Source organism: Scomber scombrus, chromosome 1 (genome assembly GCF_963691925.1).
Source record: "Scomber scombrus chromosome 1, fScoSco1.1, whole genome shotgun sequence".
Classification (NCBI taxonomy): domain Eukaryota; kingdom Metazoa; phylum Chordata; class Actinopteri; order Scombriformes; family Scombridae; genus Scomber; species Scomber scombrus.
In genome coordinates, this window is record NC_084970.1 from 18,367,361 (window position 1) to 18,387,798 (window position 20,438).

Genomic DNA, 20,438 nt, shown 5'->3' on the forward strand with positions numbered 1-20,438 from the left:
TTGTGAGATCACAAGATCACACAGTTCTGTGTAACAAAACATCTGTTGCGTCAGGTTACGACAACTCATGTTGTGCAGACAAACATTGCTCAAAACCACAGAATTGGATCTAAAATAGTTTCCAAAGATACTATTTCAGAATATATATATATATATAATTATGCACAAAATATTTAGATTATTTCCATTTGATGGAATGATGTAGACAGAAACATGGACTGGAGTCTCCGGCTTAAATACTTTACTCAGTGTAAACATTATGTAGTTTCAATTATGAGTTGGAAGATTATAGAATATACGTGATACTGTTATGACAAAGAGAAATAGGATGACTTTTGGTATTTCACAATTACATAAAGCAGCTCATGCAAACAACGTATTAAATGACAGATACAGAGAATTATCACATGACTCTGTAGCTCACCTCGGCTTTATGGAGCTTTAGCAGTAGGCAGCTGTTTTCAGAGAAAAAGCTCTAAAAATCAGTTGTACACTACCTGCTCAGCACCAAAAAGCAAACAAACAAACACAGCTAGAAACTAAATATGAAAGTAGTGGAACATTTAGCATCTTAAGAGCCATGTATTTCCCTCAGGAGTTGATAGAGATTAAAATAGAAGCCAATGAGAAAAAGAAGCAACTGTTTGCCAACAAGTTCAACATATCTACTTAAAAGGTGATGATATGTCATGTCGGCTCACAATCAGTTTCTGCTGCGCCCAAAGGCCAAAAAATCTATTAATGCAGGTTAAAGTTAAGTTACTTAAGAGGAGATAAAAGTAGAAAACTGTAAGTGGTTAAATAAAATAACATGTTATTCAATTCAAGTAATAAGGAGAAATGTAGTAAATTATTAAAATCACTTATAGAGTCACATTAAGAGCACAGCGGAGCTCATAGAACTACATTGTGTAACTTTTTTTGAACTGAATATGCAGCTACTTAGTAAAAAGACCTGACCAGCATATTTTCTTTTGTCCAATCATAGTACAAGGCTGAATCCCAGGTGACTATCAGGCTGTGACAACAGCGAGCCAGATGTGACATTTGTTTGGTGTCAAAAGCTTGAGGAAGGTTTCCCTTTTGGCAAGTAGTAGGAGATTTGGAATATTTACCTTGCAGAGGGAAAATATAAAAAATGTTCAGGAAAGTGGAAAATCAGTAGTGCTGAAAGACAATTGGATGCTGCATTGCTCTTATTGCTCCCAGCTGTTTAAAGCCTGTGACCTCATCTGTGTTTGGTTCATTTGCACCATTTCACTGCAGTTATGCAGGTTGGTCAGACCTCATTATCCGCAACCTTTTTATCCCTTGCTTCCCACTGAGCGTATCATTGTCTACCATCCTGCAGGATCTTCCACTGTTCAGAGAAAGGGCAGTATGGTGTTGGACCTCAGAGCCACCATTAAACAGTCACTAACCTGGTTCACATTTAAACCACACACATACACGCACAAAGCAAAACTATACCATGCATCCATTTCATGGCCATCCCAAAGATGTTAAGACATTTCACTTAAAACTGCAAATGTGCAAATGTCCACAAATTAACCTCATGGTGGCACCAAAAGAAAGGTTAGGGTCAAAGTTGTTGAGGTATAAAATATCATCTGGGAATTATACATGTCTTTATAAAAACTGTTCCAAATCATCTTGTAGATGTTGTCAGTGTTTTCACATGAAAAACTTTGCCTTGGCCTGCTGGAGGCCCTAGCTTTTAAATTTGAGCTCTTTCATATTTACCATTTTTTGATAGTCTCTCCTTCCCTCTTTCTTCGTTCGACCTCTCTGCTCTGAGGTCAGTGACTCTTGGCTACACTGTGCTGGTTGGCACTGTACGCAACACAATCACATTAAGCACCTTAAGGAACCTATATTTTGATTTGCTGAATATTGTTCTGACAGAGATTAGGTTATTCTTCAAACTTTGATTCAGGTTGCAATTTAACCTAAGACGGAAGGAATCAACAGTATACTGGATGCATTTTGGTCATTTAATTGGATAAATGTGTGTTTTTGAAATAGTTAATGGCACAGTACTTGGACTGGTATTTTTTTGCGATTCCTTCACAAGATAGCCATAACTTTGATGGAGACATTTCTGTAACAGTAAATTCACTGTCCAAGTGCTGAACCAATTTTTCAGAAAATTGAATCTTCTCCTGAATGTTGTAAATTTGAACCCCAGTAGGGCAAACCTTGAGATTGTTATCAATTGCAAAACAAAAAAAGAACATTTTTATCTTCTTTTAAAAAAAATCAATTTTATGATGGTTGTTTATGATGTTTTGTAAATATTGGCAACACCTGATGTTACTTTGTAGTCAGAGAACTATTTTTTTAAACCATATCAAATCAAAAATGAAACTAATTTGCATTAAGAATAAATGACTCCGGATGCAAATTATAAATTATAAATTGACATTTTGCTAAATGTCATAAAGATACAATCCCTGTTTCCTGTGTGTTTTCCCCAGATTCAGCTCTTATACAAACATTTTAGGGTCACAGGACAATTGTCTGAGTAACTGTGAAGAGTGTCAAATAAAAAATTAAAACAAATGATACATAATGTTTGCATATGTACACTATCTAGGCGGAACATTCCTAAGTGCTGTTTCCTGTTCTCCCTCCACTGGTTTCTGAGGACTGATGTGGTTTCCAAGCAGCCTGCTATCATAACAGACTTTCAGAAGCCTTGTCTTTCCTCACTCTTCACTCCTCCAAGCAGCATTAAAAAAAACGGGACCATCTCCACTGATAGCAGACCAAATTGATTTCAAGCTAACAGGACGGAAGAGGATGGCAGAGAAATGAGCATGGATGTATGGCAGTGAGGGGCATTCAAGCTTCGCACTCAAAGTATGTATGCAAAGAATAAAAAAAATTAAAAATCCTCACCCAAAGAATGAAACTATGTGTAACACACAACAATTTAATGATAAAACATTTAAAACATTAAAAATGGACACATATACAGTATACATACCCAATCTAAACTACATAGATTCATTTACATATAATGATAAGAACATTAAATGAAGGTATTTCTGCTGAACATGTAACATGTACACAGCACACCAGGTTTCCGGCCTTTGAAAAATTTAGGTCTGTCACCTGCCAGCTTCCCATCGTGCAATGTGCTCTGCAGCTGTGAAATACACACAAACACACACACACACACACACGTAAATATATGAGATATTCCACATGTTGAATATAAAAACGAGGAAGTGTGATTTGTCATAAAGCCCCAAGTAATCCTTTAATTTTATTCAAACATGACTGTGAAGAAACTGTAATGATGTACAACATGACAGAAGACAGTCCATGTTCAAACACACACACACACACACACACACACACACACACACACACACACACACACACACACACACACACACACACACACACACACACACACACACACACACACACACACAAACACACACACAAACACACACACTCATGCAAGCAAGCGTGGACAATACTCTGGAGAAGCATAGTTTAGCGTCGGCCTCAGGCTGCGTAAAATCCCCTTATCATTTTATTACCAATTAACAGAACACAGCAATGACGGCTGAAAATTACTCTGATGGGGCGGAGGGCTCTGCTTGCTTTTAATCAGCTGAATTTATGCATTTCAACTCTTTGTTGCTTCAGTGAAATTTAGTCTTCTATTTAAAGAATATGGAACAATATTCACCATAAGTTTAACCATATCACTGACCTCTACACAAGCTACCTTTGATACAATCTGTCCTTGGGCCTTCTTTTAATAATGATTATTAATCCTGAGTCGTGTTTTACACAAACTACGAAGAGGGAGACATTAAAAGGTCCTCAAAAAGCAGGTTGTACAAGAGTCGTCCTAGCAACGCTGCCCCCATTCAGAGTAGATCACTAATTCAGCTAAAAACGATCAATACCAGATTACCCATCAGCCACTTGCAAAGACGCACTTAACCGAGCAAAACTAAACATCTGCCACCATCTCATTCTTTACAATCAATGTAAGTGGTATGTGTTTGTCTAAACACTGTGTGCCTTTGTGGAGCTGATGTATATCGATCGCTCAAAGGCTCTTGATGGCAAGCACTGAGTGCCATTGATTTAGACAGAGTGCCATGTTTAAATGTGCAGGCAGGATCACACAGAGATTTCAATGTTTTATGCACGTCATTAATGGACACACTGGATTAAGGTCTTACACTTCACCTTTTGGTGGTCATCAATGACAAGGGGACTATGAAATAGGTCGTGTCAATTGTGTGGACACAGTGGAGCTGGAGTACAGCAGTGACTCAAACAAGCAGCCAATAATGTATCTAAAAAAAAAAGAAAACCATTCTACTGGCCAAAAAAATAGTAAAAAAGTAATATGTTTTTTTAAATTTTAACACAAAAGTAAATCATTGTGTGAAGCGAAAAAGTTGCTTGAAGTGCTGAACTTTTGTGTGTCCTTGTTCTCATCAAAAAATAAAACTGGGAGCAGACATTTCCACTAAAGACATATTCATATATTCATACATATTCTTCTTCAGGGTTGGTGGATTAAACCAGAGCCGCGCTGAGTGAATATTAGACTTCCTTTCTCTGGTAGGATGCAGCTTATGTTTCTCTGTGTCTTGTGGTTGTGTAATCAGGCAATTGTCTTGCTAACAGGTTAGACATAAAGTCCTGACAAGTCACTGTTATATAAAGGCTGTGTCTCTGTCAATATGTTTTGAGTCTTTTGACCAATTGTGGTCATAAAACCTGTTTTATAAGGTGCAGCATCTTTATCTAACATCCTCTTTAATTATACAGTATAATTGTTTAACACAGTGCTCCAGTACACGGTTCAGACTTCATCCAGAACTGGGTCTATATGTAAGCTGGAAAAGGTTGATACTAGATGCTGGAACATTAACATGAGAAAAGGTAAATAACCACTGTTCAGGCAAAGAAGGACAGCTTCTTTTGTCAGGTGACACATTTGTAAAGAGACAAACATGAGCTGCATCCTGTTCTACCAGATCACATTTGTTGATCACAAAAGACAACTTCACCTTCATCCACTTTCATGTTCATTAACCCTCTCCTGCAAAAAGCCTTACCATGCTGGCAGATGTATCGATTCCGTGTTTTGCAGCGCTGGTCGTTCCAGTTAAAGGCACTTGATGCCTGCAGCTCTACACAATTACCAAAACTAGAGAGAGAAAAAGGATTCAGTGACTGACATGCAGGGATAGACAGATAGATATATAGACAGACAGACAGACAGGAAAGAGGACACAGAAAGAAAGAGAGAGACCTCTAGTGGTCAGGGTGTAGGGTGCAGAACAGCCAACATCACTGGTTACTCAGTATATGAAAGTATATGAAATTTAATGAGTGACGCTATTTTAATGGTTATTTAGAGCAAGTAGAGCAGGTTCTCCACTAATCAGAACACCAGCGCTTCGATCCCTGGCTCATTCAATACTGAACACCAAATTGCACCTGACGGCTGCATCATTGGTGTTAGTGTATGTGTGTGTGTGTGTGTGTGTGTGTGTGTGTGTGTGTGTGTGTGTGTGTGTGTGTGTGTGTGTGTGTGTGTGTGAATGTCCTGATGAACAGGTGCACAGCACCCTCTGTCATCAGTGTATGAATGTGTTTGTGAATGTGTGAATGTTGACATGTATTGTAAAAGCCCTTATGGTGGTCAGAAGACTAGAAAAGCTATATAAGCGATATAAGTGCAGTCCATTTACCTCAGTAATTTCTTGCAATAACTTTTAATTAAAATTACAGATAAGAAGTTAATCTTCTGCCTTTCAGGTGGTCTTTTTTTGGTGTGTAGCTGTATTACACTAAGCCCTCCCTGTTTTTCTAATGTACTCTCTGCAGTGGCTTATGTCTGTTAGTAAATGTGCCTCTTACCCATGGTTGTCAGGTTGCCCAAAGGCAAAGCTGCTGAATGTTGAGACCTCGCCTGTGTCCCAGCGAAATGAGTCTTTCAGAGGCTTATATGTCAAACCTGTGGAGCAAAAACATTGCTGTTATATTGGTGCAGCATCTCCACTACCTGCACCTGGTGGCACATCTGGTCAGTGTGACCGCATAGTCTGCCACCTAATCTGGTAGTGCTGTCGGGTGTTAGAACACGTTATGATATTTTAACATTAATTTGGATGACCAAGATGAAACACTGTACCTATCCAGAAGTTTCGTGTCTCAAAGTCAGCGTTGGTGACCTCATTGCTGGTGTCCAGGAGACTCAGATAAAATGCAAGGATGTCCTGAACCTTCTGATTGTGGATCTGAGCTAGAATACCTCCTTGTCCCTGAGGGTTTAAACAAAGAACAAAGCTACACTGAAAGCAGAATGAAAGTAATATGTTTTAAATGATGTGCTGTGGCTGTAAAGCTTCAGTCTCTGAGTGGGCAACACACACCTGTCTCTCACCTGACAGTGTCTCTTGGCTCCATAGTAGGTGTCAGCTTGTGGAGACACTGTGAAGCAATCTCCATCAATCATAACATCACAGCTGTGGAAGGGAAACTGCACTTTCTCTGTTAAGACACGACACAAGACACACCATTCATCACAGATCAAGTTCAATGCACACATTTCAATATATTACACCAGAAAAATTCATTTGTTTCTTATTCAAACAGTAAAATTATGTAAGTTCTGCTTGATATATACTGTAAACATCATGGTATGATACCACTCATGATAAAATATCTTTGATGCCACCTTCAATAGGTCAATATGCTGGTGTTTCAGCAGATTTTGCATTTTATACTAATTTCATAGAAGTGTTGGAGTATTTGCAGGAATATATTTTCCAGAAAGGCTGGTGAAATGTGGTACAAATTATAAGACAAAAAAATTGAAAAAAACATTAATATTTCTGCAAAAAACGTACCAAATTGCACTACACTTCTTTAAAATGTTTTTTAAAAATTAAAAATTAAATACCTGCAAATTATTCAAGAAATTTCCAGAATTTTTTCATATAATTAAAGGACCTGTAACATAAAGCATTACCTGCTTTCCTCAGTTTGTGTGTGTATATACACATATGTTTGAATTTTTAAGCCAGTGTGTCAGAGTGCAAATTGCTGAGGTATATGGACACACAAAGAAGCATATGTACTGAAAGCACACTTCACTCACCTGCACACTCAGCACCACCATAGCCAATATCGCACAAGCAAGAGCATTCTTCTTCTTTGAAATGACCGTGTACACATTGCATACTGCATCGCACTGGAAAACAGAAATCTACTGTTAGTACAGTGAAATCTGCCTATCTAGTTGGAATATCAAACAATAAATACAGAACAGACCAATAATAATGGGCCCTTATACTCTATACTATATGATGAAAATACACAATATTGACTCTTACCCTGGCAGAAGCGTCCAGTAAACCCAGGATCACACTTGCACTTGCAGGATGAGATGTTAAGATGGCCGTGCTGACCGCAACTCATACGGCATGGGTTCCTTGGAATCTCTAATAAATACACACAAAAACATAAACACAATTACAAACTTACACGCACACACACACACACACACACACACACACACACACACACACACACACACACACACACACACACACACACACACACACACACACATATTGCAGCAGAACTATGATGCCACAGTAGTTGAGTAACCCTGCATATATAATAACTGGTAACAAAAACAAATGTGTTTTTATGCATGTGCAGATTGGATTGTGCAGTTTCAACTGCATTGCCAATAGCAATATGCAGAAGTGCCCATGAGGAGCATATTGGACAGCCTACTCTTACAGTTGTAGTAGGTGTAAAATTAAAAACTTTGTGTTTCAAAAAGTACTACGACATACTTTTTTATTTCAATGACTTGTGTTTAATGCCAAAAGGAATTCTCTAAATGTTTTTAATGAAAAGATCTCACTGTGTACTCCCTCAGAGATATTCTGGATGTTCGGTGACAGCTCAATTTCTTCTGTAGCAACTTGTTTTGGCAGCTTTAGGGTGTAAAATATTGTCTTACCACACAATCCACCTACATGGTCCCACAGTTTAAAGCAACCAGACATGAATGAAGTACAGAGAGAGCAGTACAGCCCTGTCTTATAGGGTATCACCAGCCGACCATTCACCTCCCAGTTGCCCCTGCAGCAACACAAATACAGTATAATGCAAAACACACCTTTATACAGACTTGGTTTCTCTAGTGTAATAATACAGTGATAAAAATAGGCAACATATTTCTATTACAAATTGTGAAATCATACATTTTACATCATTTATGTTAGGCTGCAAGTAAAGATTATTTTTATTATCAATACATTATTTTGATTATTTATTGCATTGTCTAATGTCAGGAAATAATGAAAAATGCCTGTTATAAGTCAAAAGTGACATTTCTTATCATCTTATTTTGTCTGACAAACAATCAAAACGTAAATCTTATCATTTTACAATAATAAATGACAAAGAAAAGCATGAAATCATGACACTTCAGAAGCTAGAACCAGCTAATTTTTGTTATGTTTGCTTAAAAAAATGACTAAAACTATTATTGGATTATCAAAATATTTCTAAGTTAATTTTCTATCAGTCATTTAACCAACTAATCATTGCAGCTCTACATTCACACATTCATGTTAGGTATCTGCCTAATCTGTGTCTATTTTGTTAAAAACTAACGTCTTGTATTTGCACTGTGCTGTTTCCAGTTCAATATAACACTCCCTTTTTGGGAGAAAAAAGTGTGAATCTGTTACCCGGGGTAATAAGCACAGACAAACATCTCCCAGAGGTCTCCTTCTCTCAGACACAGATGGCTGGCACAGCCCACATGACTTGAGGTGGCCCACACCAGCTATACAACAACAGACACATTAGACACACTACATAGGCACTTTTAAAAGAAAAACACAAACCATCTGACTGGAAATACCTGTGTGTAGTGCTGACAAGTGGCATTCTCTCTGCATTGTCCACTCAAATAGATCAAATCTTTTTCCTCCTTAAACCAAATGTCAGTGATGTTAGAAAATGAGGTGACACCATATGGAGAGAAATGTGTATTCCAGCCAATGTGACTGAGAGATGAGAAGTGTTGAGGGGAGGGGTCTGTGTGGCAGGATGCTGCTCTCTCCTTCGCAAGTAAGGCCAATTTCTCATTCCACTCCTAGAGAAAAAGACAGTAATTTAATGATATTACTGCACATATTTTTACATGTTTAAAAACTTGTCACACAGACTTAAGCCTTCTCTAGTATAACCTCACATGCAGAGTTCATAGCATGGAAAGAAAAACAACCTACAGGCACTAATGTTTGGAGCAGGAACAAAAACTCTAGGATTAAGTTAAAGATGACTTAATGAGAGAAAGGTAAATTTATGAGGACATGATCTGAATATTAAATTAAAAAAATAACTGTATTGATACAACAATAGTTAAACCAGCTTCCCCACTATAAAATCTAAAAAGCTATCTTTCCATCAGAGCAGCGATCCAGACATCCAGACAGACCTCCAGACCGATAGAGCCGACACCAGAGTAATCAAACCCTAAGAAAAGAGAAAAAAACCTGGAGCTGTCACACTTCTGCTGCTCTCATCAGTCTTCAGCCTGGTTGGCTTCTGCTGAGGAGACTACAGTAGGGACTGAAGTGGCAAGCCAACCCCTGAGCCTGTTAGAAGAGTTTGATGGGTTTTTAAAATTGATAATTGAATGTTTTGACATTATTATTATTATTATTATTATTATTATTATTATTATTATGGTAGGGTATTGATAATTGAATGTTTTGGTATTACTGTTAGTATAATTATTATTTTGGCAGCATTTTTTGGGTTTATTAAAGAAAGAAGAGAGTTAAACGAACGACCTATCCCCCACAGGTCGTTCGTTAAAGAGACAGAGACACCATAAAATATGATTTATTGAACCGAAATAGAACAAAATAGTTTAATTATAGCCTAATTAGATTTCTTTTCTTTTCTAAAATAATTTTAATCAAACAGAAATAATTATAACAGTTAATACTTACCCACACACACATACCAGCAGGGAAACAAGCAAACTAGAAAACAATGAAAACACAAAATAATAAGGCCTAGATGACACATGAATGGCTTCTTACCCCTCCACAATTAATAAGGTTGGAATATCTGAAAACTTAGTATTGAAGGGAAGGTAGTGCATACAAAGCAAGGCCCTGTAAGTATAAAGTGTAAAAAAGTGTTCTTTAGGAAGCGAAAAATGGTCCGACAGCTACTGAAAGGATACAAAAACATTATTAATGTATAAATCTTTATGGGATTAACACCTGTATTGGAACACACAAAAAACTACTGGGGAAGGAGAAAATACATGATTAGAAACTAAGGGGGCACAATAGAGAATAAATGTAATATATAAACCAAAACCACTGTTGAAGGAAGACTTCACAATTGCATTCTTTGTGTATAGAGATACAGAGGGCTTTAAGTGATGCCAGGCCAGCAGAGTTTTCCTTTATGGTTGGCCAGGTAGGAGAAATATCAAGGCTTGCATATTGTAGCCAATAACTCATGGATCCAATATTAGTACACCAAAAGTAAAAAAACTTTTGTAGAGACCATCACCCTCTTAGGTCTCGTAGGTCTAAGTATTGCTTAAAAAATTCTAAAAATAAACTCTAATTTCCAGAAAAAGGTTTGAGGGAAGAAGAGCAGGATGTATTGAAAGAGGTAAGAGAACCAGAGGAGTGCATTCATTTAGATGGAATCAATCCTTGCAGTTAAGCAAAGACTATCTAATCATTACAAGTTTGTGAAGGAAGAGGTGGGAGATTCTCCTTATAAAAGGTCTCTAACTCATGGGAAATACTGACTCCAAGATACACTAATGCATGTTGAGCAATTCTGGACGGTAAGTCAGACAATGGGTTATCTTGGGATTCAAGAGAGGTGGGGATAAACAGAGAAAAGTTGGAAAGAAATGAGAATAAATCATCTGCGTACAAGGAGGCCTTTTTTTCTACATTACGCCAGAGATGTTGGAATTGGTCTTAAGAGTAACTGAGTAGGGCTTGATGGCAATAGCAAGGCACTCAGGGGGTAGCCCTGCCTAGTGGATCGATACAAATTCAAATACTCTAAATTCATATTATTAGTTCTGACTGAGGGTTGAGGAGAAGAATTAAGCAATTTAATCCATGAAATAAAATTCCCCCAAACCAACATTTTTTAAGAGCAAAAAAAAGGTAATCCCACTCCACTCTGTCTTCCTTGTGTGTAACGATATTGAGGCTTCAGGAAGGGCAGAGGCAGAGGGATTATAAATCACATTAAACATGTGTTTAAGGTTGAAAAAGAGATAATCAGCCCAGTCTGGTCGTGAGAAATAATAGAGGGGAGGGCAGATTCCAACCGCTGTCCCAAGAGTTTAGATAATAATTTCAAATCAACATTTAAAAGACTAATTGGGTGTTATGATTCACACAACAAGGGATCTTTCCATTTCTTAAGAATTAAATAAATGGAGGCTTGTTTAGTGTCTGTGCAAAGCAGTCTGAATTAAAAAGTTCACTAAACATCTCAATAAGGAGAGCCAATTTGTGACAAAATTTCCTGTAAAACTCTGAGGAATAGCCATCAGGCCAATAACATTTCTCACTTTGTAATAAAGATAAACCCCCAATCAATTTAATTGGTCTGGAGATTTAACATGAGTTTCTTCTAAATAAATAATTTGAACTCCCAGGTGATATAAAATGCAAGATCTTATAACGTTTAATAGGGTTGTTCAAACCATTACAGTTGTGACTAGAAAATTAGAAGGATTATAGGTGATATATTTTAAGGTGTGGCCATAAAAAAGCAGACTATTAAATACAACACACAAAAACAAGCAGACAAAGCCCAAAAAGTCAATCAAAACTTATAGGCAGAGCACTGGAAACCCCCCATCCTCAGCAGAAGCAATCTCCCCCAAAGGGTATGAAAACCAAAATTTCCCAAAATAAAAACATGCTCACTAGAAGTAATAGTAACTTTAACAACAACTCTTGTCATGCATAAAGGCAATAAAACATTGTGCAAACAATAACAATGGTTTCACTAGGTACTAGAGTGATACTAGATACTAGATCAGGTCTAACAAGTCAAAACTAATTGTCCTCTCACAAAGAAGGAACATTTACAAAACTGAAATAACAAAAACAAAACGAAAATTCCTCGGTAGACTTCCATTGTTGTCCAAAGTGGTAGTAGTAGAAAGACAAGAAGTAGTGATATGTAGCACAACAAGCTAGCAAAGCTCTGTAATTGGAACTGCATGCACATACACAGTGGTGTCTGCCTTACATGAAATTACTCTCCAGAGACTGAAAACATGATTGATGTTAGTCGTCTTTGGAGCCATTTCTAGACAAACTACCATAACCAAACTCTACAGGGGTGAAGAAACATGTCATTATGTGCAGTGGTGTGGTTCACTGATGTGTTTTTCATGGTTTCTCAACAGCGGAGGTCTGTGGCACAGAGGAATAAGATGTATCAGGTTTTGAAAACAGGCACAATACATATTAGAATGAGTTCATTGTTGGTTTGGCTCTGTACAAGAGATTGTTGACTATAAGAAACATATAGAAAATCCTTATCCTCTAATTTAGACATAGGAGTACCAGTAACCGGTAAAAATCTCTTCATTCTAATGAGAGCAATTTCTTTTTCTATATATATTATAAATAAAAAGGTGTCATATGTCCTGTAGCCTGTTGGTATGTCTATTCACACCTTTCCTGTCACTGCCCAGTCTGTACTATTCATTAAAGGTGGAACATCAAAATGATCTATTAGAAAGTTAAGTCTGTCCAACAACGTTTTGTGTGTAGTTGACAGATTTAGGACGATAGGCATCAGAAGTACACTACCGATCAAAAGTTTTAGAACACCCCAATTTTTCCAGTTTTTTATTGAAAAAATGTTTTCAAGCTTACCATCTTGGTCTTTTTTCCTAAGATAGTTCTGGCATAGCATGGACTTATGTTTTGGGTCATTATCTTGTTGTAAGATGAACCCCTGACCAACTACGTGCATACCAGAGGATACGGCATGGCGCTGCAGAATGCTGTGGTAGCCAACCCTGGATCCAGGAAAACAGCCCCAGACCATCATGCTTCCTCCTCCATATTTAACAGTTAATGTCACACATTGAGGAACCATCCTTTCGCCTACTCGACGGCGTACAAAACTCCTGCGTGATGAACAGAAGATTTAAAATTTTGATTCATCAGTCCATAACACCTTCTTCCAGTCTTCAGTAGTCCATTGGTGGTGTTTCATGGCCCAGGCAAGCCTCTTCTTCTTATTCTAAGGTCTTAGCAATGGCTTTCTTGCTGCAACTCGACCTGTCAAACCTGCAACTCGAAGTCTTCTCTTCACAGTTGAAACTGAGACTTGCTTACTACGACCACTATGAAGCTGTGCTTGAAGCTGTTGTCCTGTGAGCCGCCTATCACGCAAGCTGTTGACTCTCAGAAACTTGTCTTCTGACGCTTTGGGCCTCTTCCTTTCAGAGTTTCCCCCAGTTTCTGAGTGCTTGTTGAAGGAAACTGTACTCACTGACACCTTGACTTTCTTCGCAATTTCTCTGTAGGAAACACCTACATTTTAAAGTGTTTTTGTATAATTTTCAGTTTTGGGTAACCTTACCTTTTTTTAACCTCTGGCAGTTCACCACTTACCTTTGTACAATTTCAAGCTATTCATTGGACTTGAACTGCTTGAATTTCAATAAAAGACTGGAAAAATTGGGATGTTCTAAAACGTTTGACCGGTAGTGTATATGACTCTGACGTGTGTGAGATGGAGAAAGGCTGAGCCCCCTAGAGTTCATTGTTCACTCTGCTCTCGGCCAAAGTCATCGGCTCTCACTTTGATGCCACCAGAGAGGTGTAAGGGGCAATATTCATCCAAGACATTTCATTTTAAAGCATGTCATGTTGGATCAGCTGTAGGATTTGAATGTCTCATTAATCTCAAGAGAGTTGTGTGTTTATATTCCGTTTTGCTTTCATTGTGGCGCCATCAACAACTAATTAATTAATGAAGCAGCATATTTTGTCATGAAGCTCTGCAGATCAGCTTTTTCTTTCCCAAACCACAATCAAATTAAGTGTTTGAGCTCTGGAAAGTAGGGAAGAGATTAATGAGATAAAATCTCCCAAACAGAGGCCGTGATTTACATATCAAAAGTAAACACTGAACTTTAATTTATGTCTCTGCAAGTGATGGTATGACCTCATACTACTTATCCTCAAGAGCTCAAGGAAAAGTAACAGACGGGGCATTGGGTAAGAAAGGGAGGAGCATCATTTATTCCTAAAATATTGGTATTTTATCTCACTCTGAAAGCAAAGCCTAAAGGGCTATATTATAATCACTTCTACACAATCTCACCAGAATGCTTAAGTGAGGAAAAAAAGAACCGTCATTCAGATATTCACAAACACAGCCGAAGCCTTGAGCCTTTTAACGTTTATCAGTAAAGCTCTTTAATATGCCTATTCAGCTCGGCAAAGCCTCCTATGAGGGTTTTCACAGGGAAATTACCTGTAATACCGCAGTTGTGAATGCAGAATGATTATCCACATCCTCTTTTTCTCATTACGGCTTATCAGTTGAGAACAGTTCTCCGAAGCTGAGAAGCAGTCGAAGAAAGGGGCTCAGTCTGTACAGGTGGCTTTGAGGATGTAATCTATGACAAAGTGACAGTTTGCCCTGGCACAAATCTCATATTAGGCCTGGAGGATATACGTATAGTGCATTGGGAGTGAACAGACGAGACAGTTGTGCGAATAAGTACTGTACAGCAAAGCAATAGATGAAATAAGATAGGGAGGGAGTTTAACTCAACTGTTGTGCAGAGAGTAGGATTAGAAAAACCTGAGTCAAAAATTAATATTGGGAAATACAGCACATTCAGCAGCACCTTACCATGACTCTCCAAAACATGCATATTTTATCTTACTCTTTTTACTACTTTGTCAAAGTTATAATGGACACTTTTTGTACATTATATTAGTTGTATGTATTGATACAAAAGTATTAACAGGTTAATAAATTAAACATGTTTTCTCTGGTTTGAAAAATAAATTAAATTACTTGCCATCATTTTAAGACTGTATGCACGCTTAATTGATTTAGACTTCACACATATTGTCCACACTCTCATCTCTCAGCTGGCAGAAGAGCAGAACAAATGGTGCACAGTGCTGCACTATCATTACTATTTCACACAGCTGAGACGAGAAGAAGACAGCTTAACTAAAAACCTTTGTTATCCATGCCTTTGTTTAATCATTTCAGTTTTGAGAAAGAAAAGCCACTAAATAGTGTATACACGTTTAGCAGGTGTATTGGAAAAAATACGGCTGCTTCTTCTTCTTGAAAAATAAATATTCTTTTGAAAATATGTTTGTTTGCTTTTTTACATAAAAATGGCATTGCACAGGGTCAAATTAAATTCACCTCAAGTGGTCTTCCTGGGTGAAGATGATCCACAATTGTGGAACATGAGATTTTATACATAGACTGCAGTAGGTCTGTTGTGTTTTGACTGTGACTATGTTGCTACCTGGCTGTTATTATGATTGTTGTCACCATCATCATTTTTCTTTGAGCCTTGCACTGGCAGCTGCATATTAGTTAAAAAGTAAAAAGTAAAAGTAAAAAAATAAGTAACTCTATAAGGGACACAATGTATTCTCTAAAGACAGTAAACTTTGATTAAGGACCAGCAGTGTGGACAGTGCACCATCTCCAGTTCATTGCGTTAATAAACAGATTTAGATGACAACATTTATACTGATCACACAGACAGGAAAAAAAACGACAATAGATGGCACAAACCATTTTTTGCATGTTAGCTGCCATTGGTTTGACCCGGCTGCGCAGTCTATTGTGCTGGGCAACAATCTGCGAGTGCTCCTTCACCCCAAGCCCTAGAAGACAAACAGAAAAGGCTCATTTACTATACAGCTACTGCTGTTGCTATGGCAACGGAATGCAAATGTGTTTGGCGGGCAGTTTGAGTGTCTGTCAGAGTTGGCTGGAGTGATACAGTTTCACTCACAGTTCAACTCGGAAGTGATTGGCTGACCTAAATGGAGCAAAAAAGTTTCAAAGCGAACATAAAACAATATTCTTGTTTTTTGAGTGAACAAGCATCTCTTAAAAACAGAAAAAAACATCTAATAATCTGTTGTTCTTTAACACAAATGCACACATATACCCAAAAAACAATATATATCAATATCATGATCATTGTAAGTTAATAACTGCATTTTTTAGTTACATTTCGTCTGGAAAGTTTGGAAGACAGAACAAATAAATGAATCGTGTTATATTGGGAAAAAACTAGGAAACTAGTTAATTAGGATGAACATATTTTGGACTTAACATTAGTCTATTAGGCATCACATTCATTATTATTCTTCTCTTAAAAGTTACTTCCTACTACATGTCAGCACATTTCACTGAAAAGTTAAACACTATGAATTTAGCTCCCCAGTGGTGGGTTAATGCTGGCAAAATACCATCAAAATGGTAATTTGTTAAGCTGATGCCAAACTTCTGCAGCACAGCAGACAGTGATAGAAAAGTTGAGCTGTTGGTCTTTTGCCAGATGGATTTAGACAGAACTATGAAGAACAGTGAAAACAAAGGAGCCCACTTTAGTCTGCAGCTTAGAGGATTCCCACCTGAACGCCAACATAAGGATAAAATAAAAACTTCCAACACACTCTCAGAAATACATTATGGTAATAATCCACTGCGATCTATAACCAGCATTACACAGCCATCAAAATTATATTTCACTGCGTGTGAACTGATGAAGGGAGTTCATCATCAACATTAGGATACAACCCTCGTGGACACCTGACTCGTGCACAGTTGTTTACCGGATGATTTGAGGTCCAGTGTGTCCGTGGTAATCCGGTTCGCGTTGAGTAAAGTGGGCAGAAGAGACAAAACGACAATCAGATCCAGACAGCGAGGAGCTGGAACAGACACCATGATGAACTCCGTAAGTGTCTCCAACAACAGTGACCACCCGTTTACAGATATTCAGCCCCTCCTGCCCCCTCCCTCCCTCCGTCCTCCTCACCAAAAAAAACACTATAAGGGCAATCAGTGTAGCTAATGTGGAACACCTATGCTTAAATGCACATATCTGTTTCTCTACTAAATACTAATTAATATGAAAGCTATTGACTTAAACCTGGAGTGTAATTAAAATCACGTGACCCCACACATGTGGTGCTATACTGTAGATTTGGGGGGGGGGGGGGGGGGGGGGGGGGTCAGGAAGTACTCTCTATGAGGTCCAGTCAAAGGTCAGTAACAAATGATTTTCAGTAAGTAAATGTTAAGGATATAAATTTGTCATCAATGAAGCAATGGTGCCAAGTGTTATCAGATTGTCTTCATGGCATATTCATGCCTCAAATTATGGTGAAAACTACTACTACTAGTACTAATATTAATATATAATACATAATACATAATACATACATTACTATTGTCTATAAGAGAAAAAACATTATCATTATTGAAATGACCAAATATGGGCATGAACTTTGATAGACTGTTACTGACAAAAGAAGTTTTATTGTATGAATTAAAGTGATTTAGAGCTTTCAGCCTCCCACCGAGTGTCCCAGATTTCAGCCTGAACTGTCCCATATTCGGAAATACACATAATCTGAGACACATCTGGCACAAGGAACCCTTCTATATTCTGCCATTTCTATTTTGAGTGTGATATTTCCATTTTCTTCTGATATGATCAGAAAATATCTTGAGGATTTCACATTTGGGTGCAGATATGATGTATTGACTTCATATCAAAATATATTGCTGAAGTGCCAGTCGCAGAAATTGTCCCACATTACTTAATTAATTCACCCTTACTGCAGGGGCTAGTGTCTCTTTAACATTGTAATATCCTGTTATGGTAATGTTGCTGTAATCATTCTTTTTGGAAAGTGGGGCCACACTAAAAGACATGACTGCTGTATGTTGAGAGTGCATGTAAGTGCACCAAGTAAGTTTTGTACATTTGGGAGTGTGTGTGTGTGTGTGTGTGTGTGTGTGTGTGTGTGTGTGTGTGTGTGTGTGTGTGTGTGTGTGTGTGTGTGTGTGTGTGTGTGTGTGTGTGTGTGTGAAAAAATGCTTTAAAATTTTAACAGAAATAAAATGTATTCCCCCCTTTCACACACTTTACATAGTTTAAAAAACAAACAAAAACAGTTTTATGAAGAGTCTGCAAGTCCACACCATCCACATAATCTAAAATACTCAGCTTGCACTCTGCTTTTAAGAGTATACAAATGTAAGTTTTAGGTTGTTATACCACCAGAAAGAATGTGTAATTAAATGAAATAATGACCATTATGCTTTTTACAACTTTTGAGTCTTCATCAAGAGAAAAATACTTTACACAGTATTTTACTGTGATAATAAACATATTTAAGACATAGACATCAGCATATATTTGATCAATCAATCTTTATTTGTATAGCGCCAAATCACAACAAAGTAATCTCAAGGCACTTTACACATAGAGCAGGTTTAAACCGTACTCTTCAGGTTTAATTGTTATTTGGCTTAATAGCAGCAGGGAATAATGAAAGCAGTATTAATATCTTTACTTAAATAAGTAGAACTACTACAATGTAATAATACAAGTAAAGAATACAAGTAAAAGTTCTGCATTCAAAGATTTCACTTGACATCAGAATGTAGTAAAGTATCAAAGCAGTGAAGTATCAAAACAACAGTATTTATTATGCAAAATAGTGTTACATTTTTGTATTATGGTTATTATATATGATATGGTGATTATAAGTATAATGGAAATACTAGTACAGAAGTGGACTTAAGGACAGTACTTTAGTAAATTTCCACAAAAATACTTTGCCTACTTTCCACCACTAAAAACAGCTGCCAGTCACTGGGGACAAAAGCATATGGCTTAATCATATCTGTCATCACTTCCCGATCTTAGCGACAGAGAGAAAGGTTTACTCTGACGCATGGTTGAGCATGCTTGTTCATCATTGTTAAATGGGGCAAAGTTTGTTTTGAGGGATAAGGACCATCATTCGGATGAATCAAGAAATGACGCATCATACCAGAGCTGAGAAAGGTCTGAGTCACAGGAGGTCATTTAAAATTTTAAATAAAATGTGTTTGCAGATATTAAAGTGTAGAAGAATGTGACACTGAAAAACATAAAGTGGTACAAAACAACTAAATAGGTCTGGAAAGGTACAGGATGGGGTTGTTTGTTTAGACTTGGTGACCATGTTTTTCAATGGACCCACAGTGGGATGCATGAATCATGATCTGTATTGCTTGATGATTCAATGTCTGCAGTCATCACATAAGCCTCAGACTCATTCTTCTGTGAGTTGAATGTGTTTTGCGCTGAGGATTCACTCCCCAGGCTCTCCAGCTATCTCTTATCTCTTTGATTTTGCTGTATCAGAAGGGACTGTCTGACCTCTGGTTGAGCCAAATAGCAGCCGTGCACACAGTCTGTTCTGGGCTCAGACAGACCACTCAGATGATTTCTTAGGTAAATCCAGCCAAAAAAATGCTGTAAGTTCCTTCCTGCTTCGACTCAAAGCAGTACTCAAGAGTCTAAACTCCTCATTAATGTTTGAACTGCAGAGATGTGGGCCGCATACACAGAGGACAAAAATCCATCTGCATAGTAGAGATTTTCTGTGCAACAGTGTGGTTCAGTTGCAAACACTTACTGAGAAAAGCTGCTACCATTTGATTTAAATTATCAAATTCTGTCTCAACATGTCACAGATTCAGGGAAGTGTCTTTGCCCACATAAAGATGCAGCTTTCTTAAGCTATTTTCCACCCAACTTGATATTATATACTTTGCGGGTATTCAAATTAAAATTCAGCTCATTTGCTGAGTTGGGACATTTTGGCATATAGTGACGGTGTCACTAAATCACAAAAAGGTATCATAACAAAATAAGGAATGTTTATGTAACATCTGCAAGTTACCATTTTATGTGCCTAATGTATGTAAAAGGAAACTTAACATAGACACAGCACTGGAATGCATGTATGCACAATATATATTCCTGTAGAGGGCACAGCTTTTCTGTAGTTTCTCTCCATCATTTGCAATGAGCATTATGCCATCACTGGAACCAATACACCATTCTGACTTTCAGATTGAGTTGGCAGTTGCTGCTCAGATGAATGGCTTTTAAAGTTTTATGTTTAAGAATAGAAAAATGGGAAGGGGTTCACAATTATCTTTCATAATGTTGGTTTGCTGCTGTAAAAAAACCCAACTCCACCAGAAAACATTAAAAGCTTGTGATAAGAGATAATAATATAATCCTGTGTTTCAAATTTTGGTGCTGA

At 37.6% G+C, this 20,438-nt stretch overlaps 1 protein-coding gene across 1 annotated transcript in view; it reads right to left on the reverse strand.

Moving 5' to 3' along the window:
* Positions 1 to 17,052, reverse strand: part of LOC133990010 (C-type lectin domain family 18 member A-like) — an 80,714-nt gene extending 63,662 nt beyond the window's left edge. The window contains exons 1-11 of the mRNA XM_062428224.1: positions 16,938 to 17,052; positions 15,886 to 15,977; positions 8,939 to 9,172; positions 8,763 to 8,860; positions 8,027 to 8,148; positions 7,386 to 7,493; positions 7,151 to 7,243; positions 6,434 to 6,540; positions 6,182 to 6,311; positions 5,908 to 6,004; positions 5,100 to 5,191 (exon numbers count right to left, since the gene is read on the reverse strand). Coding sequence (XP_062284208.1) covers positions 5,100 to 5,191; positions 5,908 to 6,004; positions 6,182 to 6,311; positions 6,434 to 6,540; positions 7,151 to 7,243; positions 7,386 to 7,493; positions 8,027 to 8,148; positions 8,763 to 8,860; positions 8,939 to 9,172; positions 15,886 to 15,977; positions 16,938 to 17,052 — 1,288 coding nt within the window. The remainder of the gene's footprint in view (positions 1 to 5,099; positions 5,192 to 5,907; positions 6,005 to 6,181; positions 6,312 to 6,433; positions 6,541 to 7,150; positions 7,244 to 7,385; positions 7,494 to 8,026; positions 8,149 to 8,762; positions 8,861 to 8,938; positions 9,173 to 15,885; positions 15,978 to 16,937) is intronic.
* Between the last annotated feature and the right edge of the window lie 3,386 nt (positions 17,053 to 20,438).